General features: G+C 49.0%; 3 protein-coding genes across 9 annotated transcripts in view; 2 read left to right on the plus strand and 1 right to left on the minus strand.

Moving 5' to 3' along the window:
- The window catches only part of FAM118B (family with sequence similarity 118 member B), a 52,044-nt gene extending 35,204 nt beyond the window's left edge, over positions 1-16,840 (plus strand). For 4 of the 5 annotated variants that reach the window (XM_062197319.1, XM_062197320.1, XM_062197322.1 and 1 more), the window contains 5 exons: positions 6,831-7,058; positions 9,557-9,685; positions 11,297-11,582; positions 15,727-15,786; positions 16,046-16,840. In XM_062197319.1, the coding sequence (XP_062053303.1) occupies positions 6,831-7,058; positions 9,557-9,685; positions 11,297-11,582; positions 15,727-15,786; positions 16,046-16,059 (717 nt within the window). In that variant the 3' untranslated portion in view covers positions 16,060-16,840. The remainder of the gene's footprint in view (positions 1-6,830; positions 7,059-9,556; positions 9,686-11,296; positions 11,583-15,726; positions 15,787-16,045) is intronic. The other variant, XM_062197323.1, reaches the window with a different exon arrangement.
- On the minus strand, positions 16,820-22,642 carry SRPRA (SRP receptor subunit alpha). The gene is made up of 14 exons (XM_062197316.1): positions 22,433-22,642; positions 21,816-21,899; positions 21,354-21,517; positions 20,986-21,146; positions 20,629-20,788; positions 20,355-20,505; positions 20,050-20,141; positions 19,826-19,944; positions 19,612-19,698; positions 19,132-19,304; positions 18,825-19,038; positions 18,285-18,448; positions 18,103-18,201; positions 16,820-17,933 (listed from the first exon to the last, which is right to left on the minus strand). Exons 1-14 carry the CDS (start codon positions 22,547-22,549, stop codon positions 17,805-17,807), a joined length of 1,914 nt encoding a protein of 637 aa, XP_062053300.1. The 5' UTR covers positions 22,550-22,642; the 3' UTR covers positions 16,820-17,804.
- Positions 22,643-22,893: 251 nt separating this feature from the next.
- FOXRED1 (FAD dependent oxidoreductase domain containing 1) lies at positions 22,894-27,807 on the plus strand. Of its 3 annotated transcripts, none has more exons than XM_062197324.1 (11): positions 22,894-23,042; positions 23,665-23,885; positions 24,529-24,639; positions 24,819-24,937; positions 25,102-25,196; positions 25,412-25,513; positions 25,847-25,923; positions 26,111-26,271; positions 26,392-26,521; positions 26,782-26,886; positions 27,104-27,807. In XM_062197324.1, the coding sequence occupies exons 1-11, from the start codon at positions 22,958-22,960 to the stop codon at positions 27,356-27,358; spliced, it is 1,461 nt and encodes a 486-aa protein (XP_062053308.1). In that variant the 5' UTR covers positions 22,894-22,957; the 3' UTR covers positions 27,359-27,807. The 3 variants fall into 3 exon arrangements, with proteins under 3 accessions (XP_062053308.1, XP_062053309.1, XP_062053310.1); XM_062197325.1 differs by lacking the exon at positions 22,894-23,042 and adding an exon at positions 23,056-23,226; XM_062197326.1 differs by lacking the exons at positions 22,894-23,042; positions 23,665-23,885; positions 24,529-24,639 and having other exon boundaries at positions 24,844-24,937; positions 25,106-25,196.
- Positions 27,808-27,984: the final 177 nt, after the last annotated feature.

Raw genomic sequence — 27,984 nt, forward strand, 5'->3', positions numbered from 1 at the left:
GAAAAATCCTGCATCTGCTGGTTCATGTCCTCAACAGCCAAGGACAAGGACAAGGTGAAGCGAGAAGCATGTGTGTACAATGAGAGTTTTCTCACACGGGGAGCAGGGACTTGAACCTGCTGCCTCCCCAGGTTCTCATTAGCAGGAAGCTGGAATTGGAAACAAAGCTAAGACCTGAACCTAGGTGTTCTGATATGGAATGTGGTGTCTTAACCACTGCACCAGTGCCCATCACAGAACCTGTGGTTTTTTACATTCTCTTTTCACTTTCTTGTTCTTGATTGGCATAAAATTGTTACCTAGAACCATATAGACAACTAATGGGCTTTAAAGAAATCATGAGAGCTCTACTTCATACCATTTACAAAAAATTAAAATTAAAATATTAGAGCTAAAATCAAAGAACTCTTAAAATAACAGGTTTCAGGACTGGCGTTGTGGCACAGCTGGTTAAGCTGCGGCCTGCAATACTGCATCCCACATGAACACCAGTTCAAGTCCCAGCTGCTCCACTTCCAATCCAGCTGCCTGCTAATGCACCTGGGAAAGCAGTGCAAGATGGCTTAAGTGTTTGGGCCACCATGTGGCAGACCTGGATGGAATTCCCGGCTCCTGGCTTCAGCCTGGCCTGATCCCAGCTGTTGTGGGCATTTGGGAAGTGAACTGGCACAGTGGAATACTGTGTCTCTCTGTCTTTCAAATAAATAAACCTTGGAAAAAAACAATCAAATTATAATAGGAGACTACCTCAGTGTGATAAAGAACTCATAGGTAATGCTAGTGGCAACACATCTTAGCGTTCCCTGTATATCAGGAACAAGACAAGGCTGTGTGCGCTCTTCAGTTCTATCTGACATTGTACCACACTATGTTGATATTGCAAGCTTTGATAACCTAAAGAAATAGAAACTAAAAGATATTTAGACAAAACAAGTGACTTAGAGAGTTTTAGTCAGGGCAGTTAGGCAAGAAAAATTATAAGAGGCATCCATATTGGAAAAGAAGACATAAACTGCATAAAGAACCCAGAATAACCAAAGCGATCTTGAAAAAGCTAAGCAGGAGAAGTCACACATCATAATTTCAAAACTCACTACAGAGCAGCAATAATCAAAAATAGCACAACAAAGGATTCTTAGATAAGATACAAGAAACCCAAGGAACAAAGTAAAAATAGGTAACTAGGACATTATCAGAATCTGAAACTTTGATGCTTTAATTGTTGTCAAGAAGGTGGCCACAGAATGACAAAAGTATTTCCAGGTTGTAGATCTGATAAAGATTTAGACCCACAATATGTAGAAGCTGTTAGGACTCAATAATAATAAAGAAGCAGTCCAGTTAAAACTTGAGCAAACAACCTGGAAGATAGATACGCAAGAGGTCAATAGGAACACAAAAAGATGCTTGTGGTTAGTCAATAAGAAAGTGCTAATCAAAACCTCATGAGATGCATCTACTAAGAATAGTTAGTTATAGTCAGAGAGTCACTTACCCTGTGTTGCCAGGGATATGGAAAATGTGGAACCCCCCTCAGAGCATGGGGCTGTGAAATGGTGAAGGTGCAGGGGAGCCACTCACATGGTTATGTATAGTTCCCTTAAATGCACCAGGAACCAGGGCCTATTCCCTAGCTTTCCTGCATCTGGTTTTCCACCTGTAAAACTGGGATGTTCCCTCATGGGGTTTTGTGAAGAATCAGTGATACATAGTGTTTGGCACGTAATAAATGCAACAAAAATGTTCATAATCTTGGCAAAAAAGAGGCTATATGTGTGTGTTGTTTTTACTCTGTCTGGAACTAGAAAAATAAGAGAGGTTTGAAGGGAATGAAATAGCAAACAGATCTAATTTCCTGTTTTGAGTGAGGGGGGAAAGGTCCTTACAAGTTGTGTGGGAGTTTGGCATTTCCTTTTGACTGTTGAACCCCCTGTTTGTGTTTTCATTCCTTTGTCTTTTCTTATAAGAAGCTACTGGTGGGAAATTTAGTTATAGAGCCACATGCTTTAAGAGTGGAAAAACTTTCAAATCTGAGTGCAGCTACAAAAGCCTGTTTCCTTCCTCACTATGTTGATATGCAAGATTTGATAACCTAAAGAAATAGAAACTAAAAGATATTTAGCCAAAATAAGTGACTTAGAGAGTTTATTCCTCGGTTCTAACCTTTTATGTTTCTTTTCTTAGAAGCAAGAAAATATATTCCATACCGTGATTACCTGATTATTTGCCTTTTTGTCTGTGTGCATAATAATTAAACTGGTGTTGGAATACAAGGGGACTGCAAAATGTTTATGGAAAAATGAAAAATTAAAACTTATTTCTAATGTAAACCCCGTCAAGTTCAGGGCACTTCTGTCAGCTGTGATACCAGCCATTTAGTTCATCCCCAAAGAACGAAGGATCCTGGGAATTTAACAATCACAGTGCCATCTTTTTTACATTATTTTTTTTTAAGATTTATTTATTTATTTGAAAGTCAGAGTTACACAGAGAAAGGAGAGGCAGAGAGAGAGAGAGGTCTTCCATCCTATGGTTCACTCCCCAATTGGCCGCAATAGCTGGAGCTGCGCCAATCCGAAGGCAGGAGCTTCTTCTGGGTCTCCCACGCAGGTGCAGGGGCCCAAGGACTTGAGCCATCCTCTACTGCTTTACCAGGCCACAGCAGGGAGCTTGATCGGAAGTAGAGCAGCCAGGATTCGAACCGGTGCCCATATGGGATGCCAGTGCTTCAGACCGAGGTGTTAACACCCTGCGCCACAGCGCCGGCCCCTTTTTTACATTATTAATTGGGAGAAAAGAAAAAAAAAAAAAAAGATGTCCTTTAAGGTTTTTTTTTGTTTGTTTTTTAAGATTAACAGACAAAAAGAAATGAGAAGGAGCTAAATGAGGACTTTAAGTAACATTGCCCTTATTTGGAGAAGCTTTCCCAGGCATTTTCTGCTAAACTTTCTATTGACTTTCCTAAAACAATGTCATAATAAGCAAATGTTACTGTTCTTTGGTCCTCCAGAAAGTCAGTAATTGAAAACTGTTACCATGTCATATGCTCATGATTGGTCTGTTTCTGCTTTGACCAGACTACTTCCACTTCTTGGTAGCCATTGCTTTGTTATCAGAATCATACTGGTAAAGCCATGGTTCATGTCATCTTACAGTTTTTTGAAGCACTATACTTCAGGATCTTATGTAACATTTCCATTGAGGGGCTGGTTTGTGACACAGCAGGTTAAGCCACCACTTGTGATGCCAGCTCACTGATTTGAGTCCCAGCAGCTCTGCTTGCAGTCCAGTTCGCTGATAATGTGCCTGGGAAAACAGTGGAAGATGGCCCATGTGGGAGACCCAGATGGAGTTCCGAGTTCCTGGCTTCAGCCTGGACCAGCTCTGGCTGTTGGCAGCCATTTAGGGACTGAGCCAGCAGGTGGAAGATGTCTCTCTGTCTTTACCTCTCTCTCTCCCTGTCACTCTGCCTTTCAAATAAAATCTTTTTAAAAAATGAAGCTGATCCAGTTGCATCAGTTTTGGCACCCATTGAGCAGAAAATTTGCTCAGCTTTAGTTTTTCAGTCCACATTGTGTAAACTGAACCAGTTTCGATGCCTGGTGTTGGCTACTGTGTTGCTGCTGTTAATCATCTATCCTCTTCAATCAGGGCATAGACAAGACATTGTTTTTTTTCTTTGCTCACAAATTAATGTGGGTGGTCTGCCAGTGTGTTTGATCTTCAGTGTTGTCTTGCCCATACTTCAAACAAGTTACCCATTTGTAAACTGCTGGTTTATTTAATTTATTTATTTATTTATTTATTTTGGACAGGCAGAGTGGACAGTGAGAGAGAGAGACAGAGAGAAAGGTCTTCCTTAGTTGGTTCACCCTCCAATGACCGCTGCGGCCGGCGCATCTCGCTGATCTGATGGCAGGAGCCAGGTGCTTCTCCTGGTCTCCCATGCGGGTGCAGGGCCCAAGGACTGGGCCATCCTCCACTGCCTTCCCAGGCCATAGCAGAGAGCTGGCCTGGAAGAGGGGCAACCGGGATAGAATCCGACGCCCCGACCGGGACTGGAACCCGGTGTGCTGGCGCCGCAAGGCAGAGGATTAGCCTGTTGAGCCATGGCGCCGGCAACTGCTGGTTTCTTAGGAACATTGTCCCCATCAATTTTGCATGAAGCATCAGTGACTTTACTGTTCTTCCTCCCAGGCTTCAACATACATTTGCTGTTTCTTCGTGCTTCAGTGCTAGCCAAATTCATGTTTGGAATGTTCGGGGCTCTTTTCAAACTGATGTCTTAGTGCCTCAGACTAAATTCTGTTCTGTTCAGCTATGTTATAACTGGTGTTTTTTGTTTGTTTTTGTTTTTTCGTTTTGGTGCAGTAGTTTCTCACAGTACACATTTCCATGAACTTTCTGGGAGCCGACAACCACACACTCCTCTGTATGGTAATTGTCTTGTTTCCAGGCTTCTGCTGCTCTGGAATGGAGCAGTGATAACGTTGTGTATGTCATTTCATTTGTTTGCACTTAAATCCCTGGGTCTCTTTCCAGAAATGGAATTGCTAGATCATAGCAAGGGATTGTAATTTTATTAGATATTAAAAGGGCATCATATTTTTAAAACAAATCTAGAAAAATGCCTTGTTTTATATAATTGACTCTTGCTTGTAGTGAAACTTAGCACTAACTAGAGTTACAAATTCCTCACTGTTTGTTTCTGACCAGATGTTCATCTGACTACATCGTGTTACAGGCCCTAGTTGGTTGCCTATGCCCTCTTAATATGTAGTATGATTATTTATGCCACTATGTAAATGAGAATGGAAAATGTGTGTCTTAATCACATAAGTTATTGGATGATCTGTCACTGGGAAAGAAGCTCTGTACCCACCAGCAATGGTGCTTAGCAAGAGGTCTGTCTTCTAACCATGGGTACAGCATGGAGGAGGGATCCCAGAGCCCTGCTCCACAGGGTGGAAGCTCGCTCTCCGCTGTGCTCTGAAGATTCCTTTATGAACATAGTTACCTTCTACTTGATAAGTATGATTTAAGAGTTGGTAATTTTATAAAATAGCTTGACAAATCAGGGAAAGTGTAGCAGATTGAACTGTGTTTTCTGAATCTGCTTAGATGGTTCCATGGAAACAGATCTTCTGAGCTTTGCACTATTACAAAGACACACTACGCAAGTGGGGAGGGAGGGGACCACTTTGAGGGAAAGCAGAAGGAGCTGGGTATCTACTCCCTGACAGCTAAGTTCAGTCATTTGTAGTTTCAGTGGGAAACACTGGGGCCTGTAGCCACTGACTCTTGCTTTCCTTCTGTCTAATCAGGGGTAGACTGGGAATCGGGTCTCTGTTACAGTACGTTGCATGGTTACTTTCCCATTTCAGAGTCACTTTGTGCTTTACGTTATAAAACCAGCTTACCAGCTGAGGTTGGTGTAATGACTCCTCAGGGGTTCAGTCATGTCATTTAACAGCAGGGACCCAGGCTAAGAAATGTGTCACCAGGCAGTTTTGTCGTTGTGTGAATATTGTGGAGGGAGCATGCACACATCTTAGGAGACCACTGTGTATGTGTGCGCTACATCCATCAAAGCAGTTAGTGAAGGACCCCAAATCTGGGAATCCAACGCGCTCGGGTGGTCGCCCAAAGACCCAAAACTCCAGCCCAGTAGATGCAAAAGCAAGAGGATATTTATTAATACGTTTGCGCAAACGGGCTCCCCAGCACCTCAGGCAGTCCAGAGAGCGAGAGAGCCCCGAGCAGGGGTTACAGCAGTTTTTAAAGACAATAGCCACCTGATTAACATATGTATGTGGGGCGTTTGGTGATTGGCTATTTTGAAGGGCAAACTCTTGTTGCGATTTTAGTGAGGGAAGGGGTAAGTTTATACAATGGTCACAGAACCTTATTGCAACTCTTTTCTGGACTCCTGCAAGTGTTATCGCGTGAGACAGTTACACAGAGCAGTTTCACAAGGCAGTTTCCCAAGGTTATTCTGTAGGCAGGTGGAGACACAGTTATCTTAAGGAATGGCTACTGTCAGCAGCCAAACTTTTAAACCCTTGCTAAAATTATTTTAATATTTACTTTTAGCAGGGGTCTTACATTAGCACCACGTGACTGTGCTCGTGTGTGTGAGAGTGAATCTGGAAGAGCAGTTACTCAAATATTGACTGAAAGTCAAGAAATGGGAAATCTCCCTAGAATGATTAGTGTTTGGTATTTTAACAATTGCAAAATGCAAATCCTCGATTATAAAGCTTGCTACATTTTTTATAATGACTTTTTATGTGTGTGTAGTATTCTTCATAGCAAATCTGTGAACAGATGGCTGAATTGTGCTGGAGAAAAAGGAAGTGGGAAGAAGTTGAATTTTTTTTACCAAGTCCATGAGCAGTTGTATAAAATGCTTAGGATTAGAAAAAAAAGACACTCGACCACATTCAGATCTTTTAGTGGTTATTCCATAGATGAGGGGGGTGTAATGAGAACTGTGGCCTTCTTCCCTGAGGCCTAGCTAGGGTTCTTGGTGCTGTGCTTTCTCCCTTGACCCTCCTTTTGTCCCAGTAGTAAAGGTAAATGAGCTGTGCCTGTTTAGAGAGCAGTGGTTGTGTGCCACAGAGGTGACGCTTTTGACCGTTGTGGTAGACTAGGCATTGTGCTGAGCCCTTGGCACATGTCTCCCAGTTTTCCTCATTACAGCCCCATTGGAGAATATTTTAGCCCTGTCTTAAGTACAGTGTATGTTTCAATAATTTATTACTCCAGTGAAAACAAATGGACTGCCCAGACACCTTGGATTAATTTTCCTCTGTCCATTCCTTCTCCAGCGTACCAGTAATGTTAGATCTACATTCTTCAAGGACTGTTTATATGAAGTATTTGATGACCTGGAGTCAAAGATGGAAGATTCTGGAAAGCAGCTACTTCAGTCAGTTCTGCACCTGATGGAAAATGGAGCCCTGGTGTTAACTACAAATTTTGATAATCTCCTGGAACTGTATGCAGCAGATCAGGGAAAACAGCTTGAATCCCTCGACCTTACTGATGAGAAAAAGGTAAAACGTAAAGCATTAGTCTCTTCAGGCTAGTGGTCTGTCTTCATTAGGAGAGCTGTTTCCTAGTTGGTCTGTTAGTAATTACGGAGCACTAGAAAAGTTGGATTTTGAGGTTTTTTTAAAGTGTCACTATGAGCGTTGACAGTTTTACCCAGTTTTAAGGCAGTCATTTGAACTGGAGGGCATCTTAGATTAGATGCTGAAATATTCATGCAGAGTTCTCTCCCAGGATACTCTGTCTGGTGTCTATTGGACATGGAGGAAAACTGCTTAAGAGGAGGCACTTCCAGACCAGGTGATCGCTAGGAGGAGAGATTAATATGCTGCAGACTTTATTTCTTTTCCACATAGCCCCTGTTATACGTAAGCCATCTGTCATAATATTGAGTTAAATATGTCAGTCTGACCTATCTGAGAGGAGGCCTCAAGGCCTCATTTATCCTGCTCCTTGTAATTTTCATTCGTTCTCCTCAGGAACCTACTTCTGTGTCCAACTTAGAGCCCAGCTGAGCTGAGCTTGAATGGCCAAGTGATTGGCCCACAGGCATGCACTGCTGGGCTTGCCTCTGCCAGGTGTGGTGGTGGTGGTGGTAGTGGTAGTGGCAGCACTGTAATACCACTCTTGTTGTGCTGACCTCGAAATGGATTTTAAAAGGGGATGGAAAGGCCGGCGCCGTGGCTCACTAGGCTAATCCTCCGCCTGTGGCGCCGGCACCCCGGGTTCTAGTCTCGGTTGGGGCGCTGGATTCTGTCTCGGTTGCTCCTCTTCCAGTCCGGCTTTCTGCTGTGGCCCGGGAGGGCAGTGGAGGATGGCCCAGGTCCTTGGGCCCTGCACCCGCATGGGAGACCAGGAGAAGCACCTGGCTCCTGGCTTTGGATCGGCGCAGTGTGCCGGCCATAGCAGCCATTTGGGGGGTGAACCAACGGAAGGAAAACCTTTCTCTCTGTCTCTCTCTCTCACTGTCTAACTCTGCCTGTAAAAAAAAAAAAAAAAAGGGTGGGGGGTGGGGATAGAAATGAGAGAAATTGTGCCATAAAGAATGGTTTTCTCTGGCAGGCAGATTGGAGGCCTTCTCCCTCGTGCTCTGTGTGGCCAGCAGCTTCTTCACCGATTCCTTTCAACCTGAGTGTTCCACCCTGTTTAAATTCCTTTGTTTGTTTCCTTTGTAGCACTTACTGTAACTTGTGGTTTTTACCCTGGCTATTTCTTCTGTTTGGTTTTGACTGTTGCCCCCACGGGAATAGCAGCTCTATTTGCACAGGTACTGTGTCAGCCTTCCCAACTCGGGTCTCAGATAGCATCTGGCACATAGTAGGTGCCAAGTAAATGTTTTTTTAATCAGTGACTGATCAAGTTAAATTTAAAGCTTGGTGGCTAGAACAGCTTCCATGCAATTTCTGGTATAATGTCCAAAGATCATGATAAAGTGTTCATGGGCCTCAGAAGCCTCTAAGGTCCTTTTCAGACTAAGGATCTGTCAGTCTTGACATTTCCTTTGTATTTTTAGCTACAATTTTGGAGTCTAGTGGGGAAAGCCATGCAGTGGTAGAAATGGTGCCTGGTAATACTCAAATTCTAAATGTCTGTCCTCTGGGCCATTTTTCCTAATCCACATCCCCGTCTCTCTCAAATGTGCTCATTGGAAAGACGGACCCCGCAGGCTACAGGCGGCTGTTATCACCATCCCAGTGATGCCTTCTCATAGGCAACTTTGTAGGTTCCCCGGAGAAGACCAAAGTGGTTTCTTCTGTCCCTCTCCTGTTGTTGTAGAGGAAACCACCCTATAAGTTCTGTGAGTGGGAACAGTAGACACACACCTGCCTGGGGTAAAGTGAATCAGCAGTGGGAGCTGGGCCCAGCTGCTCCTTGGGCACATCTTCTGCCGGTTCTGCAGCTCACTCACGTGGCTGAACTCATCTGCTGGCCAGACTGGGGCCGGGTGGTGTGCGAGGTCTGTTTCCCTGTCAGCGGTTGGCTGGGTCATCTCTCTAGCAGGCTAGCCCAGGCTCTTCACAAGGCAGCTGTGTTCCAGACAACAGACTCGTCAGACCAGCGTTTCCCAGGCTGCTGCTGAGTCATGTTTGTCGATGCCCCATTGGCTAATGTAAGCCTTGTGGCCAGCCTCAAGTCACCGTGTCAAGGGCCTGGATTCAGGGAGGCTCGATTTCAGGGGGGCCATCCCTGATACAGTCATGCACAGCTCCTGTGTGTTTCACCAGAGAAAGGGCCCCTGTTGTTTCTGTAAATTATGACAATAGAACTCGAATTTTTGGTTGCGACTTTTATTAAAGAGAAATCACCAGACTTGCTGCCAGCATTCCTGACGGTCATACCTGAAATGAAAACTTAGGCTGTGTCAGGGTTTGCATTCTTGTCATGTGCTATGGAGCTGGAGAGTTACGTCAGAAGTCTGGTCCTCAACACAGCTTCTTGCTCGCTGTGACCTGAAGTGGGTGCTCTTGCTGTCAGCCAGGTAAGCTGTATGCATGTCGTGCAGGTTCTGGAGTGGGCGCAGGAGAAGCGGAAACTGAGCGTGTTACATATCCATGGGGTCTATACCAACCCCAGTGGCATTGTGCTTCATCCAGCTGGATATCAGAACGTGCTCAGGAACACCGAAGTTATGGTGAGTGCTGTTGTCGTCCGGGTCTCGGGCTCCTGCCTGGGAGGCCCCGCTAAGTGTACACAGGGCTTAGAGGGGATTGCTTTCTTCTCATTGGTCACCTGCGCTGCTTAGCCTGGGGTGTGCATCCTGCCTTAGGCCATGCCGCACCAGTCTATAGGTGTCACCCATGGGGTCTTCATCTGTGCTTGGTGGCTGGTAAGCTGTGGACACTCCGCTGCTGGCAGTATCTTCAAATGCAAGGAATATGTTACTAGCCGCCTCCTCCATTTGGTGTATTAATATCCCTCTCTATGCCAAAAAATAATTAAAGCAGCATTTTAGAAACCAACCACTCTGAAAGCATACACTGTAAACAGATTCTGTGTAAGTGGTCATGGGCTTATATTGACCACATTTATTCACACTAATTGGTCATTGGACAAACATGGGATAAGATGGAAGTTTCCTCCTTTGTGAGTAACTTCATTTGGGGTGTCAGTTTTGGACTTACTGACACATATTCCAGTCAGAAGCAATTCCTCACCAGTGAAATGCAGGAGGGTCCACAGGCCCCCTGCCCTAGAACCTTGTGTGCTGGCTGTTATCAGGACCGGGTCCCAGATGATAGCATCTTGACATGATGCAGCAGAAGAAAGGCCAAGAAAATGGGATGTTTCGACTGGCGCCATGGCTCAATAGGCTAATCTTCCGCCTTGCGGCGCCAGCACACTGGGTTCTAGTCCTGGTCGGGGCGCCGGATTCTGTCCCGGTTGCCCCTCTTCCAGGCCAGCTCTCTGCTGTGGCCCGGGAGTGCAGTGGAGGATGGCCCAAGTCCTTGGGCCCTGCACCCCATGGGAGACCAGGATAAGCACCTGGCTCCTGCCTTCGGATCAGGGCAGTGCGCCAGCCACAGCGTGCCAGCCGTGGCGGCCATTGGAGGGTGAACCAACTAATGAAGACCTTTCTCTCTGTCTCTCTCTCTCACTGTCCACTCTGCCTGTCAAAAAATAAAAAAAAATAAAAAATGGGACGTTTCCTAAAGCCCCAGGGGCTTGCTCTTCCCCTCCATCCACTGTTACTGCATTCATCAGGTGACCCCATGGACAAAATCCCTGCTACACACACACACACACACACATACAACACCCATACTTGCATGTTGGTGTTCCAAGTTACCAGACTTTGAGCAAATCTAATGATAGAATTACCTTCTGTGGTGATTCCTGGTTCAATTTGTAAGGCAAAAAAGTGGTGGTGGTGGAACAGCTGTTTTTGACAGTCAGAGTGGATAGTGAGAGAGAGACAGAAAGGTCTTCCTTTTTGCCATTGGTTCACCCTCCAATGGCCGCTGCAGCCGGCTCATCGCGCTGATCCAAAGCCAGGAGCCAGGTGCTTCTCCTGGTCTCCCATGGGGTGCAGGGCCCAAGCACTTGGGCCATCCTCCACTGCCTTCCCGGGCCATAGCAGAGAGCTGGCCTGGAAGAGGGGCAACCGGGACTAGAACCCGGTGTGCCGGCGCCGCAACGCAGAAGATTAGCCTGTTAAGCCACGGCGCCGGCGAACCTGCTATTTCTAACACACGTTGTATGTATGTTCATAGTGTCATTAATATGTTCTTTCTTTTCCTTCAAGAGAGAGATTCAGAAACTCTATGAAAACAAGTCGTTTCTTTTCCTGGGTTGTGGCTGGACTGTGGATGACACCACTTTCCAGGCGCTTTTCCTGGAGGCTGTCAAGCATAAATCTGACCTCGAACATTTCATGCTGGTTAGGAGAGGAGATGTTGACGAGTTCAAGAAGCTTCGAGAAAATATGCTAGATAAGGGGATTAAAGTCATCTCCTATGGAAATGACTATGCCGATCTTCCGGAATATTTCAAGCGACTGACATGTGAGATCTCCACGAGGGGTAGATCAGGTAAGAGGCTTTTTTTTTTTTTTTAAAGATTTATTTGTTTATTTGAAAGAGTTGCACAGAGAGAGGAGAGGCAGAGAGAGAGAGAGGTCTTCCATTCGTTGGTTCACTCCCCAGATGGCCAAAACAGCTGGAGCTGCACCAATCCAAGCCAGGAGCCAGGAGCTTCTTCCTGGTCCCCCTCGTGGGTGCAGGTGCCCAAGCACTTAGGCCGTCTTCTACTGCTTTCCCAGTCCATAGCAGAGAGCTGGATCAGAAGTGGAGCAGCCGGGTCTTGAACCAGCGCCCATATGGGATGCCAGTGCTTCAGGCCAGGGTGTTAACCTGTTGCGCCCCAGCACCGGCCCCAGGTAAGAGGCATTTTAAGACGGAGGGGAACACAGCTGTTCAGCTTTGTATATGATGCATAAAAACATGACGAAGATGTGAAATGATATGCCTGGTCCTGTTGGGCAGGCCTCGAAGCCTTTGGCACTTTTAGAGTGCCCTTTGGATAACAGGAAATTGGACAAAAGTACCCTCAGCATTCAGTACGGAAGCAAGGAGAATGAAACAAGTATCTTTGTAAGAGCTGCAGCCTCACTGTAAATGCAGTTAGAATTATGACGAAGAACAGAAGATTGATCACTGAGTTTTGACTAAGGCTGGGAGGAAACTTACTCGTGTAGTATATTGGTGCGGAGATAAACTCAGTGTAACTTTTATGAAGGCAAGTTTAGAATATGTGCCCAGAAATCCCATCAATGCAGTTGATGCTAGGGGACATTTCTCCTAAGGAGTAAGTATATAATTGCACAAGTATGTGTCCCTGAGAATGGAATCTGAGTTGTAAGTAATGGCAAAAATTGGAACAACCTAAAATGTCCCAGTCTGGAGGGGATTTTTAAGAAACACCAAACTTAAGTATTGATGAAATATGATGAAGCCATAAAAGGGGAAATGCTTTCATTGTCATAAATAGGTCACAGACATAAGCAAAGGAAAAGTTGTAAGGGCCGTGTTTGTGGCATAGCTGATACACTTAATTTTAACCAAAAGGCCAAGAAGTGATGGCATAACCAATAAAGCCACTGCCTGTAATGCCAACATCTCATATGGGCGCTGGTTTGTGTCCTGGCTGCATCACTTCTGATCCAGCTCCCTGCTAATGTACCTGGGAAAGCAGTGGAGGTGGTCCAAGTGCTTGGGCCCCTGCACCCACGTGGAAGTCCCAGATGAAGCTTCTGGCTTCAGCCTGGCCCAGTGCTGGCTGTTGCAGTAATCTGGGGAGTGAACCAGCAGATAGAAGACCTCACTCTAACTCTCATTCTCTCACAGTAACCCTTTCAAAATAAATAAATAAAATATTTTTAAAAAGAGAGTTGTAAATGACATATGGTCAGTTCCATTCAAAGATAAGTTTGACTACAAAGGTTTTGAAATCCATGCATAGTTTTTTCATAATCCATATTTCCATGAACATTGTAGAAACCTTTTATATAAAACTGTAGCTATATTCTATTTGCATGTATATAGAAAAATATCTGGAGTAATTTTTAACTTATGCACTATCTTTAAACAAAACAAATTTCTAAAATGTGATTTGGAAACCACTGAGGGTGGTATTAAAGTCAGAGGTGAGGGGTCACCGCTTGGGATTTTCTCTCCAGGCTCTAGCAATATAGGGAAGAATTGTGATAAAGGTTTGGTTTGTTATGGACTGCAAGCAAAGTCTTTTAATAAGTGCTTCACTCCTAATCCAACAAACACATGTTGGGGGCCTGTTAACGTAGGGGTAATTGAAGAGATAGCTACCTTTTCCTAAAAAATCTAATCATTCCCAGGTTGCTTTTCTGCATCAGATGGCTTCAGGTAGAATTACCCTGTGATGGGACCCAGCACTGTGGCTCACTTGGTTAATCCTCCGCCTGCGGTGCCGGTATCCCATACAGGCACCGGGTTCTAGTCCCTACTGCTCCTCTTCCAGTCCAGCTCTCTGCTGTGGCCCGGGAGGGCAGTGGAGGATGGCCCAAGTGATTGGGCCCCTGTACCCGCATGGGAGACCAGGAAGAGGCTCCTGGCTTCTGTTCGGCGCAGCGCCGGCTGTGGCGGCCATTTGGGGGGTGAACCAACGGAAGGAAAACCTTTCTCTCTCTCTTTCTATCTGTAACTCTACCTGTCAAATAAATAAATAAAAGAATTACCCTGTGATGAAAAATTCTCCAAGCTCTTCCATGGCCATGCTTTGTGAAACAGGACCACGGCGGACAAAGTCAACCCTTTCTCCAGAAGGTTTAGCCAGACAAACCAAGGTTTTCTCTTCTGTGGAAACAGTTGGCTCTTTGTTGGGGATAAGTTTTTCTGGCATCCTGCAGTCCTAGACTGTGCTGTTTGCCCACATTTGCAACCCAGAGTAGGCTTTGCCATTGCACATATTCTGTTTCATTAAACAAGAGATACACACCCAAGCTCTACATATTTCTTTTTATCTGTATTCTGAGATTCTCTGCCCAGGAAAGATGCTAACATTTACAACAAAATCCTGTGGACAGCTGTTTCTGTCACACCAAATCATAGAAATGTAGATTCTGTTATGTGCTATGTAGGCTTCCTACCAGAGTGACTTTCCCCAAAGTTATCCGTCATGAAGATGTTCTGTACTTCTAAAAATGACGGATTTTCAGTCTGGCCACGGGGCTTTAATGGAATGATCAGTTAGGTTTGCAATTTGCAATCTAGCAGGAGTTTCAAGTTAAAACATTTTGAGATGTGTAAAGCTTCTATCCTGTCTTTGGTAATATTTTAAGTCTGTAAATACATGATAAGAAGAGGTTTTTTGCAGTTTTGTATTTCAGCACTCCTTCGTGCCTCGCATGCATTGTGCTGTGTACTCAGTTTTTGAATGGTGAAAATTACCTATTTTCAAAAGATTGTGGAGGATCTAGCACATATATTTCAGAAAAAGCAGGCCATGGGGAAAATAATTACCTTGCAGTTCATTACCACATAAGTAGTTACTTTGGTGTGTTTCTGACTAATAATTTTCCTTGTATATTTTCTCATAGGTTTTTTTTTTTTTTTTTTTTTTTTTGACAGGCAGAGTGGATAGTGAGAGAGAGACCGAGAGAAAGGTCTTCCCTTTGCCATTGGTTCACCCTCCAGTGGCCGCCATGGCCAGTGTGCTGCGGCCAGCACACCACGCTAATCCGATGCCAGGAGCCAGGTGCTTCACCTGGTCTCCCATGTGGATGCAGGGCCCAAGGACTTGGGCCATCCTCCACTGCACTCTCGGGCCACAGCAGAGAGCTGGCCTGGAAGAGGGGCAACCAGGACAGAATCCGGTGCCCCGACCGGGACTAGAACCCGAGGTGCTGGCACCGCAGGTGGAGGATTAGCCTATTGAGCCACGGTGGCGGCCTCTTTTTTAATATTTATTTGAAAATTAGAATGAGAGAGATCTTCCATCCTTTGGTTCACTCCCCAGATGGCTGCAACAGCCAGGGCAGGGCAGGCAGATGGAGGTGGATTGAAAGTGGAGCAGCAGGAACTCAAACTGGCACCCATATGGGATGTTGGTGCTGCAGGCGGTGGCTTAACCCGCTATGCTACAGCACCGGCCCCATAATCACTGTTTTTAATTGACAGTATTATATTCCAATGTGGATGTTACAATTTAATTATCCCTGTTAGCCAATTTCTGATTTCTTTTTTTCTATTAATATAATGAAGCCGCTAGCCATGTGTAGCTGATAGTACTATAGGGGATGGTGCAAGATCTTGCCCATATTCTAATACAGGAGTAGCTGTTGCTTTTCACTCTTCTACTTGGTTGAATTTGCTCAGCTCATGTGCTGCTCCCCAGCCCTGATCAGACTGAATTTTTTAAAACTATGCTTGGCCTTCCAGACTACACAGGGACGGCAGACTCACTCTGCCTGCGTGAAGTGTGTTGTTCACACGCAGTCTTAAGTGCACAAGAAACCTTTCTTGCTTCTGTAGCTGAATGTAACGATCTGAGGACTGATCATGGTATTCTACTTGCTCTGCTCTTGACTGTCTCATTTCTGAGTGCCAGTGTCTGCAGTCCCACCATGTGCTTTAATTTCCCTTTAACTGGTTTTCTTAGTTTTTCAGGCTGATGTCTGACACTGATGCACTCTCTTTTCAGCAGGGATGGTGAGAGAAGGTCAGCTAAATGGCTCCTCCGCAGCCCACAGTGAGCTAAGGGGTAAGCTGTTTCCCATTCTGTTTATTCCGTCTGTAGACACTTGTCCTGAGATTGAGTCAAGACAAGGGAAAATAGTAATTTGCCTGTGTCACCTATTAAGGACTCTGCCTTTTCATATGCAGTCTGTTAACAAGAGTCCTAGAATCTTCTGTTTTGTCTTCTGAAAGCTTAGGATTGACTTGAATATCTGCAGCTTTTGTTGCAAAAACCCATTCTGGGAAACTTCATTTCATTCTCTACCTTTTCCTTCTCTTCACAGGCTGCAGTACATGAGCAAGCTAGAGAAATCAGCACCACTAGACCAAGCTGTAAGGCCCTACTGTGGACAGTGTCTAACAAGTCAACTTGCAAGAACCCAACACAGCACCCAGAAATACCAATACACAGAGGTTGAAGGTTGGGGGTAGACTAGGGGAGGAAATACTCTAATTGACTCCTTCATGCTGGCTGGTTTCTTGACATTCTGCTGCCTGTTCCAGTTTAAGAACACCCAAGTGACAACAGGACCCAAATGTACCCCTTCCCCCCTGGGCTGGACATGCTTGTGTCCACACGGCAGATCAGTATGGCACTGCACAGGTGGTGGCTGCGGCTCTGCATGAAGGACTCGGGGCATCCAGAAGCCGTGGAATCTTCATGGCTCTTGTTGCAGTTTTGTACTCTACACTTGGTTTTTCAATTCAGCTTAATGGCTTTTTTAAAACATGACTTGAAGCTCTAGTTTTCTAGATCTTTTACAGTGTACAGTATTTTACATAACAGCTGTATTAAAAGCTTGTTCATTTACTTGCCAGGGCCCTGGCTCTGCTTTGAGAGTCACTGTAGAAAACTTCCAACTTGCACCCAAGGTATACTAACAAGCTTCATTTTTATAACTCACTGTGAAAGTTCTTTCACCTTGGATGGGGTGAGCTTGTTCTTGGGACAATGATTACTTGATTCCTCAGCATCACTGTTGCTCTTCTATACCATAAATACGCCCTAGATACGTTAGTGTGATGTGGGGTTTTAGTTTGAATCCTGTATAAATAACTCCAAGACCTAAAAGGCAATTTATTTATGAAATTTATTTTCTTATATAAATTATGTTTTTCTCTGGGCGGACAGCCTTCACCTTATTGCACTAATAGCACATCTGTAATACCAAGCTACAGGACAAGTCTGAACAGAGGTTTGTATTCTTCAACGTAGCACTTGTCTACCAGGCACTGTAGAGAGGGATGGGGAAAGCCAGGACTCACTCAGGAGGTGAAGGATGGAGCTGGGGCGGGGGCGACTGATACCCTCTGGCAAATGTTTTCTCCCAGGAAGGGGAACATGCAAAGGTTACATCTGGATTTTGGTGTGGGGTCAAGCCGGAAGGCTGAGAAGCCCAACGCAGCACTGCAGTCGGCTCCCTTTGTTTGAGTTCCGAGGGAAGCAGGGACTCATCCTCCACTTACTTGTAAGAAATCACTCTGGCCTAGCTGATGCTTTGGGGGCAACAATGGGGTAGGAGTCGTCATCAGATTTAGAATTAGCAGCAATTAAGAACAGGCCATACACTGCCATAGTGAGGTGGTGTCATCCTGGCCCCAAGGACCTGAAACCTGTGTGTCCTAGGGAGAGGTATCACCCGGCGCTGGCGCTGCAAGTCTAACCTAACGGTGCTGGCACAGCAGCCTGCTCATTAGGCCCAGGTGCTCCATGACCACACTGATTAGCAAAGCTCTGGTGTTGGGTCTTCCAACCATTGGTCAAAGCTGTCGTAACGGAGTTTGTTGCAGAGTGAAGGGGATGCCTGAGTAGGAAAGGGGAAGTCACTGGGCAGTGATTGGAACATGATTAGGCCCTCCTTGCAGATGGAGGCTGGACTGAACAGGGCACGGGGTTAGAAGGAGCTGCAGGCCCCTGGAAATCCCCTCACCCTGCCTTTGTACTACACTGAAGACAAGTTGCTCACATACTCTAAAGCACATTCTTGATACAGGAAGAGGGGCTTGGGGAAAGCGGCAATTTGGTATTGGGCAAGAGCCACATTAAGCCTTCATGAGGGCAGCCACCACAGCCTTGGCATTGAGACTGCGTAGGTCACAGTAGGTCTGGCCAGTGCCCACAAAGACGATGGGTTTGCTTGTGATGTACGTCATAGAAATAGCAGCTCCCACCTGAAGTGGAGAAAGGGACAGCCCATTAGCTCAGGTCTACTGCTTTTCACTCCTTCAGTAGTAATAACTCAGTAAAAGAAAACTTCGAGCCCATGTGGCCTCAGTCTCAGCTCCCCTGAAGGATGCCCATCCCCCTCCAGTCTCACTGTCCTGTGCCATCCACATTTACCTTGTCATCAATGGTGTCAAATTTGGTGAGGACAATGCCATCAATGAGCCGAGGTGTTTGAGCCATTGAGTGGTCAGCCAAGGCTCTGTTGAACTTCACCTAGAAAGCAAAGAGATGATGTAAGAACCATCTAATTGGCCAGAGCTTGGAGTGTAAAGGGAACTAGGCCCAAAAGCCCTCACCAGCTGGTCCACAGCTTCGTTGCCTACTAAGGCCTCCCCCACAAACAGCACCAGGTCAGGTGTATTGACGGTAATGAGTTTGGCCAGAGCGGTCATCAGAGGGGCATTGTCTTGCATACGGCCAGCTGTGTCCACCAGCACCACATCAAAGCCTTGGTTACGTGCTAGAGAGAGAGAAAGCCGTCAACTCAAAACACCCCCCCTGACCCCTTAATATTAACAGCCTGTTAACTTCTTGGATTCTGGATTTGGTTACAAGGTAATGTAAAAAAAAGGAACCTGTTCTGAGCCTGGCCATCAGCAAACATGTTTGGAGAAAGGAGAGCAACAGGGTAAAGGTGACCCAATTTAGATGTCTTCGGTTAGACTATTAGCTTTGCCATCAACTACACATGCAGAATGTGGCAACTAACTAGTCCCTTTTCCTGCTTTTGAGCAGTAACTTTGTAACCGGGTAAGCCTGACCCTCTGTGCAAACTCCAAGGAAACCCAGGAAGGAAAGGGGCCCCAGCTACTCCCATGTATTTCTGTGCACCGTACCAAAGGCAATGGCTTCCATGGCAATGCCAGCAGCATCCTTGCCATAACCCTTTTCAAACAACTGCACCATAGTGCGACCACCATGCTTCTCTGGGGGGTGTAGGGCACTCAGACGCCGGGTATGTGTACGCAGCTGCTCCACAGCCCCAGCACGAAACGTATCACAGGCAGCTATGAGGACACTGAAGCCGTTCTCTAACAGCCAGAAGGAAATCTGCAAAACAGTGACATTCACAGTGTCACCTCGAGCCAGGGCTCTAAGACAGAGTAAACCTATGGCACTGTCAGGCTGGGGACCTGCACTGACCTTGGCGAGATTAGTAGACTTCCCCACTCCATTAACACCACAGAAGGTGACGACGTAAGGGCGCTGGCGGCGCTGGGCATCCATGATGTCCCGGAGCATGTCCACACGACGCTGTGGCTGCAGGATCTGCACCAGGGACTCCTGCAGGGCTTGCTTCACTGTGGAAGTCACCGCTGAAAGGGCAGGTAGAGACGGACATAGCCAGGAAGCCCCAGGAATGTATTCCAAGATGCCCAACTCTTTCCTGTTCTAAGGGGCTAGGATGGTGCTACACTATTGGCCCAGGAACCCAACCCATACTATTCTAAGCACTTTACAAGTATTAGCTCATTTTACCCTAGTAACTCTTAAAGTCTAGGTTATATAACAGAGCTTTAGAAGTTAAGGAATTTGCCAGAAGTCACGTACCTAGTAAGAATGGAAGTCTGTGTGCGTAACTGCTCAGTATGTATAAGCATATTCTGGCTTAAGAGTACTTACTGCTGAACGTCCCCATCACCTTCCCTTCCAACTTGTTGGCAACAGATTCGCAGAGCTGGACAGCAATGTCTGCAGCCACGTTCTTAGCTGAGGAGAGTGGGAAAGGTGTGTGAGTTCTGTGGCAGCATGTTGATGGCACAGCTGAGAAACTGTAGGCCCTGCTCATAACCAGCCCACCCCACGGATGGGAGTCAGCCCAGTTCTCAGAACTTACCAATAAGATGGTCACGCATCTTGTCCAGCACAGATTCCATGTCTTCCCGACTCAAGCTCTTGGAACCCACCAGGCCCTTCAGCATCCCAAACATGCCACCCAGAGTTCCCTTGGTAGAACTGCAGGCACAGGAGATCACAAATACACACAAGCCAGCGGGCAGGAGTTACAGCTTACCAACTCTGCAGCCATACACACCACCCCCACACCTGAAGTTCCCCTACCTAGGTTTGGTGGAGTTTTGAGCGGCCCCTTCATCATCTGAGCTGCTGCAGTCCAGATCCTGAAGCTGCCCCCCAGGCCCAGTCCCTCGAATCTGGAGGATATGGGGAAAGGAAGGAGAGGGGATCAGGAACACTAAGGGTTCCGAGAGGAAAGAGCCCAGGATGCACCCTGTCCACACTGCTCTCATGTGGGGAGGCTTCCAGTGTAACTCCTTGTTCAAATCCAGGTCTCACTTTCCTAGTCTCCATTTCTTCCCCATTTCTTATTAATGGTAACCTTCACTCTGATGCCTGTCGTCTCTTACCAAGTTGATGTCCTCAGACAGGGCAGCCTCAGGGGTTCCGTTGGTGGTGGGAGTACTGTAGTCCAGGACTTCCTTGTTAGCGCAGCCACCCAGTTCCCACACCCGGGGCGCTTTTTTGCCCTTCTCCTTTGGAGCTTCTGACTTGGACTTGCTGCAGATGGTTAGCATGGAAGAGCAGAGAAGAACACATGAGCCATAGATAGGTCCCTTGTCCCCTCCATGCCACCCCACCATCACATTTTAGGAAAGTACCAGAAAAAGCCAAAATGCTCACCTGGACTTTTCCAAACCCCTCCCATGCTTCTGGATGAACTCCTCTCGCTTTCTGCGTATCAGCTCTTCTTTGGAAAGTTCCACTCCATTCTCAGGCCCCACTGGGAGACCCGACTTTTCTGCAGGGACTGCTTTGCTGGTAGCCAAAGGGCCATCAGAACCTGTTAAGAGAAACCTCACTGGAGACAAAGCCAATCCCCAGCCAACGAGACAACGGACAGACGTCTTCGAATCCTTCAGGGCAAAATTAGAGTGTACAGGTTGGAAATGACAGGGTGGTGAGTGCGCCTGTGAGCTAAAGGGAGGCCAGCAATGACGAAAGGACGGACCACCTCAGTGTGGCAAGAGCTCCGCTCACCTTCCTTCTTGGCCCCCTTTTTTTTGCTGCTCTTTGCTTTCTCCTTGGGCTTTTCCCCCCGCGTCTCAATCATGGATCTCACAGGTTTTTTGGCCTTTTCAGAATCTTCAAATTTCTTCATGGTAGTGGGAGCACGGATCTTACTGCTCTCCTCCGCTTCACTAAAGAGCAAAGAGAATGGCTGACCTTTCTTCCCTGTGCAGGAGGTCAGAGGAGTCCAGAAAACCACCCTCCCACCAAGAGAGCAAGCAGGACTGGACAGCAAATTAGGAGTGTCTGTGAACACAGAATCTTCTACCCTTGAACCACCTTCAAGGAGGGAGCTCTCCAGTCATGGAAATTGATTTTGGAGAGGGGAGGCCTCTCACCGAAGGAGCCGCAGAAAGTCATTTTGGAAATCAAAAGTGCCATTCAATAGACTTAAAGCGCTTTGTTGTTGGATCTCAGTGCGGTACTTGTCCCGAAAAAGCCGGTGCACATCATCTATCAGTTTGTCTACATACGTCAGCGTTAGGATCTTTTGAAAACCAACCTGTTTAGGGGAAGAAACAGAGCCAAGAGATCTGCTTACATGCCAGCCCAGAAGGGAGGGAAGCCAACTCAACCCAGGCCTCCAGAGACAGGCTCAGCCACCTGGCAGGTTTCCCTCGCCTGACAGGCAGCCAAGCTCTGCCTGGGCCCAGAGGCCGCTTCCATTACCCCCCTCCACCTCGCTAGTTTTCTCAGCAACTCCACCATACACACTGGCTGCGGCTAATTGGGATTCTCTTAACAATCCGGACCATGTAGGAAATGTAATCGTTGTCTTTCTAAAATACCCCCACACTTACCACAAACACCAGCTCAAACTGGTTGTCCAGTTTATACTTGAGCGTGAGTGCCTCATGGGTGAAGGAATTGTTACCGCCCCGTTCCTAGAAAAAGAGTGGTCTCAGGGTTCAGACTGCCCCAGAAAACCCAGACGTGGCCCCTCCAGGAGTAGCTTTGGGAGAGAACCAGACGTTTCCCCCCAACAGGCGGATGCCAGGCATCTCTGGCATTACCAGGGAGAATGAGTAAGCCAAGACACGTGGGGCCGCACATAAACAATGAGATTTATGAGCAGCTCTCCAGGTTCTAAAGATGTTTTCACATCCACAATCTCACCCAGCCTCGAGAGAGAACCAAGCTGTGGCGAGGTGGACGGAGGGCGCGAAGGAAGTCCCGAGGGGCCGCGGAATGCGGCTCCGGCCCCAGATATCCGGGCGGGGCGGGGGAGGGGGTCCGCAAAGTTGCGGGTGGTCCACTGGGGGCAGCAGGAGGACATGAAGTCCGGCTTACGGGACAGTGGGCCGTTTGAGGTGGGCAGGGAGGGGAGCGGGCACGCGCGGGATGGTCAGGCGAAGCGGGGACCACGGTCGGGGTTGGGGCGGAGAAAGCCAGAGTTCTGATCCCGCGGGGGCGGTACCTGCAGCAGGACGGAGCGAATCAACGCATTAACGGGCCCGGTGCAGGAGTCGCTCACGCCCTGGAAGCACCAGAGCACAAGCCCGCCCTTGGAGAAAATGGTGAAGAAGTCGAGCATGGCGGCGGCGGGAGACGAGCCGGGGCCGGCGTCGGGAACTCAGGCCGCGAACGCCGCCGCTTCCTGCTGCGCCAGGCACGGGACACGTCACACCAGCGGCCCCGGAAACCGGCTCCTCCGCACTTCCGCCCAAGCCGCCGGGCTCCCTCCACCCCCTCCTCCGCCCGTGGGCGCGCAGGACCGACGTAAATACGAGGCTGGCCAATGGTGGGTGGGGGCGTGTCTGGGAGGGGCTACCGCGGAGGTCGCGAAGAGAGAGCTGCCAATAGCGTGGAGGGGCGGCGCCCAGAAGGGCCGCTGGCCAATGGGCGCGCTCATCTGAAGAGCTCGTGGCGCCGAGCCGTGGGGGCGGGGATGGGGCCGAGCTAAGGTGCAGCTAGCTCTACGGGGTCCAGATTCTCTAGGGCCATGCTCCGGAGAGTGCTGCAACTGGGCTTGGGACGGGGCCCCTTAACCCGGGGCCTAGGCTCACGCGGAGGAGGCTCTACTGTGGGTAAGGCTGAAAGCGACACAGGCTACCGTGGTTCTGGGTGCCCCAACCTCCGGCTCTCTGAGCTTCCGGGCCCGCGAGCAGAGTCCACGCCGACAGGACAGTGAGCGCCTGCCGGAGCTTGTAAGGCCTGGGCAGGTGTCTGGATCCCAACACCGCCCTTCTCAGGTGACAAATCCACGAACATGTAAGTTTGCTGCTGGTGGCAGATAGCCAGGTGTAGGTGCCACTTAAGGTACCGTGCTAAAGAGCACGCAGCAGCTTGCTTTCTGCCCGGATGTCTTGGCGGGATGGGGGGCGGTTAAGACCCCAAGTGGAGATGACATGCAGTTGTTCTCAAGGGAGAGAGAGGGCTGCAAAATTTGTGTGCATCGTCTAGCACAGGGAGAGTAGAAAGTATTAACTTTAGGAAGCTGAGGCTCACAGCTCAGGGCTTGATGCATGATGGAAAGGGAGGCTGATGGCTTATAGACCACGCAGTAGAGCAGACCACACTGCTGGGTGGAAGTGGACCCTTATGAGAAGGGATGACAGTGGAGACGCCAACTCAAGTGTCCGTTTACCTCTAACCCCTCACCATATGGAAGGGCACGTATGGTCCCCTGACCCTAGCTATATCCCACAGACTGGGATGAGAAGGTGTCGGAGGTGAAGAAGAAGATCAAGTCAGTGCTGCCTGGAGAGATCTGTGACCCACTGTATGACACCAGCCACCTGCCCCCTGAACAATCAGATGTGGTGATCGTGGGAGGCGGGGTGGTAGGCCTGTCTGTGGCCTTTTGGCTGAAGAAGCTAGAGAAGCGACGAGGCGCCATTCGGGTGCTGGTGGTGGAACGCGACCACACGGTGAGGTCTGGGGTGGGGTAGCGTCGTGAGTGGGACAAGCAAGATGACCCATATTTTATTAAGGACTCTAGGGGTGAGGGAGGGGAGGGAAGGAAAAGACCTCAGTTTTGCAGGTCAGGAACTGTGCTTTGAACCTTGAATAGCTGCAGGTCCTTAACCTTGGCAGTAAGGCTTCTGCTTCTAAAAGCAGATGCCACGGTGTTGGCTCTTTTGAGGTCTCAAAGGTCTGGCTGAGAGAGCCTGCACTCAACTCGTAATTCATGCAAGGCAAGCAGCTGTCCCCCCTACTCCCCCGGCCTTCTCTCCGGTTCTGTGACTTCTGCGGTTTCTGCACTTCAGCTGTTCCCCTTTGCCTTTGGTCACATCTTTTCCCCAATGAGGAGGTCAGAGCTAACCTCCTACACTAGTACTTCCAGCCCATTGCCATTTTGTTGCACTGTGCGCACCCCTTTTTAGATGGCCCACCGTCTGTGCTGTGCACGCCTGCTAATACAGATGTTAAACAGTACCACCGAAAGGCTGCTGTGGACATCCAAGGGCCTCTTAGATTATAAACTTGCAAGGAGGCCTGCCCTTTAACTCTCAGCGTACAACGCCCAGCTTCCAAGGCAGGTTCTGTTCAGCTTTTCTCATCTCCCCCCAGTATGCACAGGCCTCCACCGGGCTCTCCGTGGGCGGGATCCGTCAGCAGTTCTCATTGCCGGAGAATGTCCAGCTCTCCCTCTTCTCCATCAACTTTCTTCGGAATATCAATGTATGTGCGGTGAGATCTGGGCTTGGCTGGCGACCTCTCCTTTAGCCTAGGGAACAGGAATGGTCAGGCAACAAAGGGTGGGTGCCAGGAGGAGGCTTCTCTTGGGTTTGGGGCGCTGAGCCTGGAAAGCTCTCCCTTTGTTGGGTCAGCCTCTTTGAGCAGCTTTTCTTTGCACACAGGAATACCTGGCTGTGGTTGACGCCCCTCCCCTGGATCTCCAGTTCAACCCCTCAGGCTATCTCCTGTTGGCTTCAGAAAAGAGTGCCTCCACCTTGGAGAACAACGTGAAAGTGCAGAGGTGGGTGCCCGGTGCAGGCTCTGAGCCGCTTCTTGGCCTCACACATTTGGTGAGCTCCTGCGCCAAGTTAGGAGCTGGGAGGACAGAGTTGATGGGACAGGGCCCTCCTCTGTCAGGAAAGATGCTGCTTGTGACACAAAGGCAGACCCACACCTCTCTCTCAGGCAGGAAGGAGCCAAGATTTGTCTGATGTCACCCGAGCAGCTTCGGAACAAGTTTCCCTGGATAAACACAGAGGGAGTGGCTTTGGCGTCATACGGTGAGGCTTGCATGCAGAGGGGCCAGAGGTTGGAGGGCTTGGCTTCCCCTTAGCCAAGCTGCAGGCTTCCGGCTTCAGGGCCTGGCCGCACCCTGCTGGAACTGATCTTTGACCTTCCCCAGCTAACAAGCCCTACAGAAGGGCTAGAGTGATGGGGGCGGGAAGTAGAGCAGGAGAAGGCGGTTCCAAGTTCCTCATCCGGAACTCTTTTTCAGGGATGGAAGACGAAGGTTGGTTTGACCCCTGGTCCCTGCTCCAGGGGCTCCGGCGAAAGGCCCAGTCCATGGGGGTCCTTTTCTGCCAGGGCGAGGTGACACGTGAGTCTGATGCCACCCAGGCAGGGGCCCAGAGTAGTGTTTATCATCTCCATCCCAGGCTAGGCAAGGTTGGAGGAGGGGAGGCTGTTGTCTACCAGCCTGACTCTGGCTGCTCCATCTGCTGCTTTGTGACCTGGGACCTGCATGACAGTTTCAGCACTGTCTTGTCCCAGGTGGACCCATGCTCATCCCACTGACCTCATCTCTGCTGCTTCGGTGTCTGTGGGAAAGCTCCCAGCCTCCCAGCTTTCTTTCCTGGAGAAACTAGGAAAAATTCCCATGTTCCTGCCTCTTCAAGGCCTCAAGGCTTAGTTTTGGTTTTCTTCCCTGTAGGGTTTGTCTCTTCCTCCAGCCGCATGGAGACCACAAGTGGGGAAGAGATTATCATGAAAAGGATCCGTGAAGTCCATGTAAGTTCCCAGGCCAAGGGTGTTCCTTCCAGAGTGGATGAACAAGAAAGGAGAAGAGGGTCCTTATTCTGGTCTTCTCTACCCACCCTCCTCTAAGGGTAAACTAAGGCTCAAGAAGAGGTGTGCCCATCGCGGTGCCCACTGTGTGGTCCAGACCCTTCCTGCACTCACCTTCTGATGCCTCTAGGTGAAGATGGACAACAGCCTGGAGTACCAGCCTGTGGAATGCGCCATAGTGATCAATGCAGCGGGAGCCTGGTCGGGAAAGATCGCAGAGCTAGCTGGTATTGGGAAGGGGCCGCCTGGCACCCTGCAGGGCACCAAGCTACCCGTGGAGCCAAGGAAAAGGTAGCATCCCTCGGGGCAGCTGAGGAGGTTGGTGAGAGAAAGAAAGAAGCTCCATGGAAGTTGGTTGTGAGGGTGGGCATGTGCTGTTCCTGTGGTCCCCTAACCCCATGGTCGTGGCAGGTATGTGTACTTATGGCACTGCCCCCAGGGCCCAGGCCTGGAGACTCCGTTTGTTGCAGACACCAATGGAGTCTACTTCCGCCGGGAAGGCTTAGGCAACAACTATCTCGGTGGCCGTAGCCCCACAGAGGTAAGCCACGTGCCCTGGGCATGCTGGGAAGGAGACACAGGCCACCTGCTAGGAAAGAGTCTGGTCTTCAGGGGAGGGCTCTGGCTGTTACTGACATTGCACACCCTGCAGGTGTGAATTGGCATCTTCCCCCTCTCCCCACCCTCCCATCCTCATATCTCCCCTCCCCTGCCAAGGGGATTGATTGAAGGGGTCAGTGAGGTCTGGGTCTGTCCTTGCGTCCCAGGCAACGTAAGCCTCATCCCCACCTCTCACCCCAGGAGGAGGAGCCAGACCCAAGCAACCTGGAAGTGGACCATGATTTCTTTCAGGAGAAGGTGTGGCCCCATCTGGCTCAGAGGGTACCAGCGTTTGAGAATCTGAAGGTAACTGGCAGCAAATGCTTGTTCCTGTTTGCTTATAGACACGGGACACTGCCATATGCCTCCCCAGCCTCACAACTGCTAAGGAATCTGTTGGACCCATCCTATCCATGGGCCTCTCGGTAGCTGGTAGAGGGTATCTGTGCTGTTCCCTGACCACAAGAGAGGGTCGGGTGGGCCTGCAGCCTTCCGAGAACCCCAGAATCTTGTGCACCCACAGGTTCGGAGCTCCTGGGCTGGCTATTACGACTACAACACCTTTGACCAGAACGGCGTGGTGGGCCCCCACCCCTTGGTTGTCAACATGTACTTCGCTACAGGCTTCAGCGGTCACGGGCTGCAGCACGCCCCTGCCGTGGGGCGAGCTGTGGCCGAGATGGTGCTGGAGGGCCACTTCCAGACCATCGACATGAGCCCCTTCCTCTTCAGCCGCTTTCACTTGGGAGAGAAAGTCCTGGAGCAGAATATCTTCTGAGCTCACAGGCACTTCACTGGGCCCCATGGGCCTGGCCAGCACCCTGGCTCATAGTCCTCTGCACTGCCCGAGTCCTCCCCAGTCCCATGCCAGGGCCCTTTGTAGGCAGGCCCGGGGCTTCACCCCCTTCTCCACTGTCCAGGCCATTCTGCACTCCCCACTGGCTAGGCACAGATGCTGAGGCCTCGGCCAACAAAAACTGATGGTGCAGGACCCTAGGACGGATCTGTAGCCCAGGCTGAGCCCACTCACTAGGGCCATCCAGCTGGAATCCTAAGCACGCAGGCCCAGGACTGGCTCCTTCCTGTACCAACCCAGAAAGACTGCCCTCTTGGCAGGGCTGGGAAGAGCCCAGGCCTGGGAGCATTCTGGGGCAGCTCGGCCCAAACTTACTGACTTGAATCTTTCCTCTCCTCATCAGTCAATCAATAAACGTGATTGATTCACTCCTTCCCTTAGTCTTCTGCCCCTTCTGTTTCTCGTCTCACTGCAGGAGCTTTTTGAAGCAGGAGGCCTTGACCCCAGGAGTGGGGAGGCAGAGCCGCTGCCTCTTGCTCCTCCACCTCCCCCCCCCCCCCCCGGAGGAACTGAGGACCCAGTTGGAGCTGTCTCGTTTTATGCTGTCG

The sequence above is a fragment of the Lepus europaeus genome, chromosome 7 (genome assembly GCF_033115175.1).
Source record: "Lepus europaeus isolate LE1 chromosome 7, mLepTim1.pri, whole genome shotgun sequence".
Taxonomy (NCBI): domain Eukaryota; kingdom Metazoa; phylum Chordata; class Mammalia; order Lagomorpha; family Leporidae; genus Lepus; species Lepus europaeus.

Bases quoted from the DNA above. Each gene is read 5' to 3' on its own strand.
- SRPRA (XM_062197316.1), bottom strand. From the start codon at position 22,549: ATGCTCGACTTCTTCACCATTTTCTCCAAGGGCGGGCTTGTGCTCTGG. The intron at 19,305-19,611 runs GTAAGTACTCTT...CTGCCCTTTCAG, and splicing joins GGTGATGGGGACGTTCAGCA to CGGTGACTTCCACAGTGAAG. The intron at 19,039-19,131 runs GTCAGTGCAGGT...ACTGTTTTGCAG, and splicing joins AGTCTACTAATCTCGCCAAG to ATTTCCTTCTGGCTGTTAGA.
- FOXRED1 (XM_062197324.1), top strand. From the start codon at position 22,958: ATGCTCCGGAGAGTGCTGCAACTGGGCTTGGGACGGGGCCCCTTAACC. The intron at 24,640-24,818 runs GTATGTGCGGTG...CTTTGCACACAG, and splicing joins ACTTTCTTCGGAATATCAAT to GAATACCTGGCTGTGGTTGA. The intron at 26,887-27,103 runs GTAACTGGCAGC...GTGCACCCACAG, and splicing joins CAGCGTTTGAGAATCTGAAG to GTTCGGAGCTCCTGGGCTGG.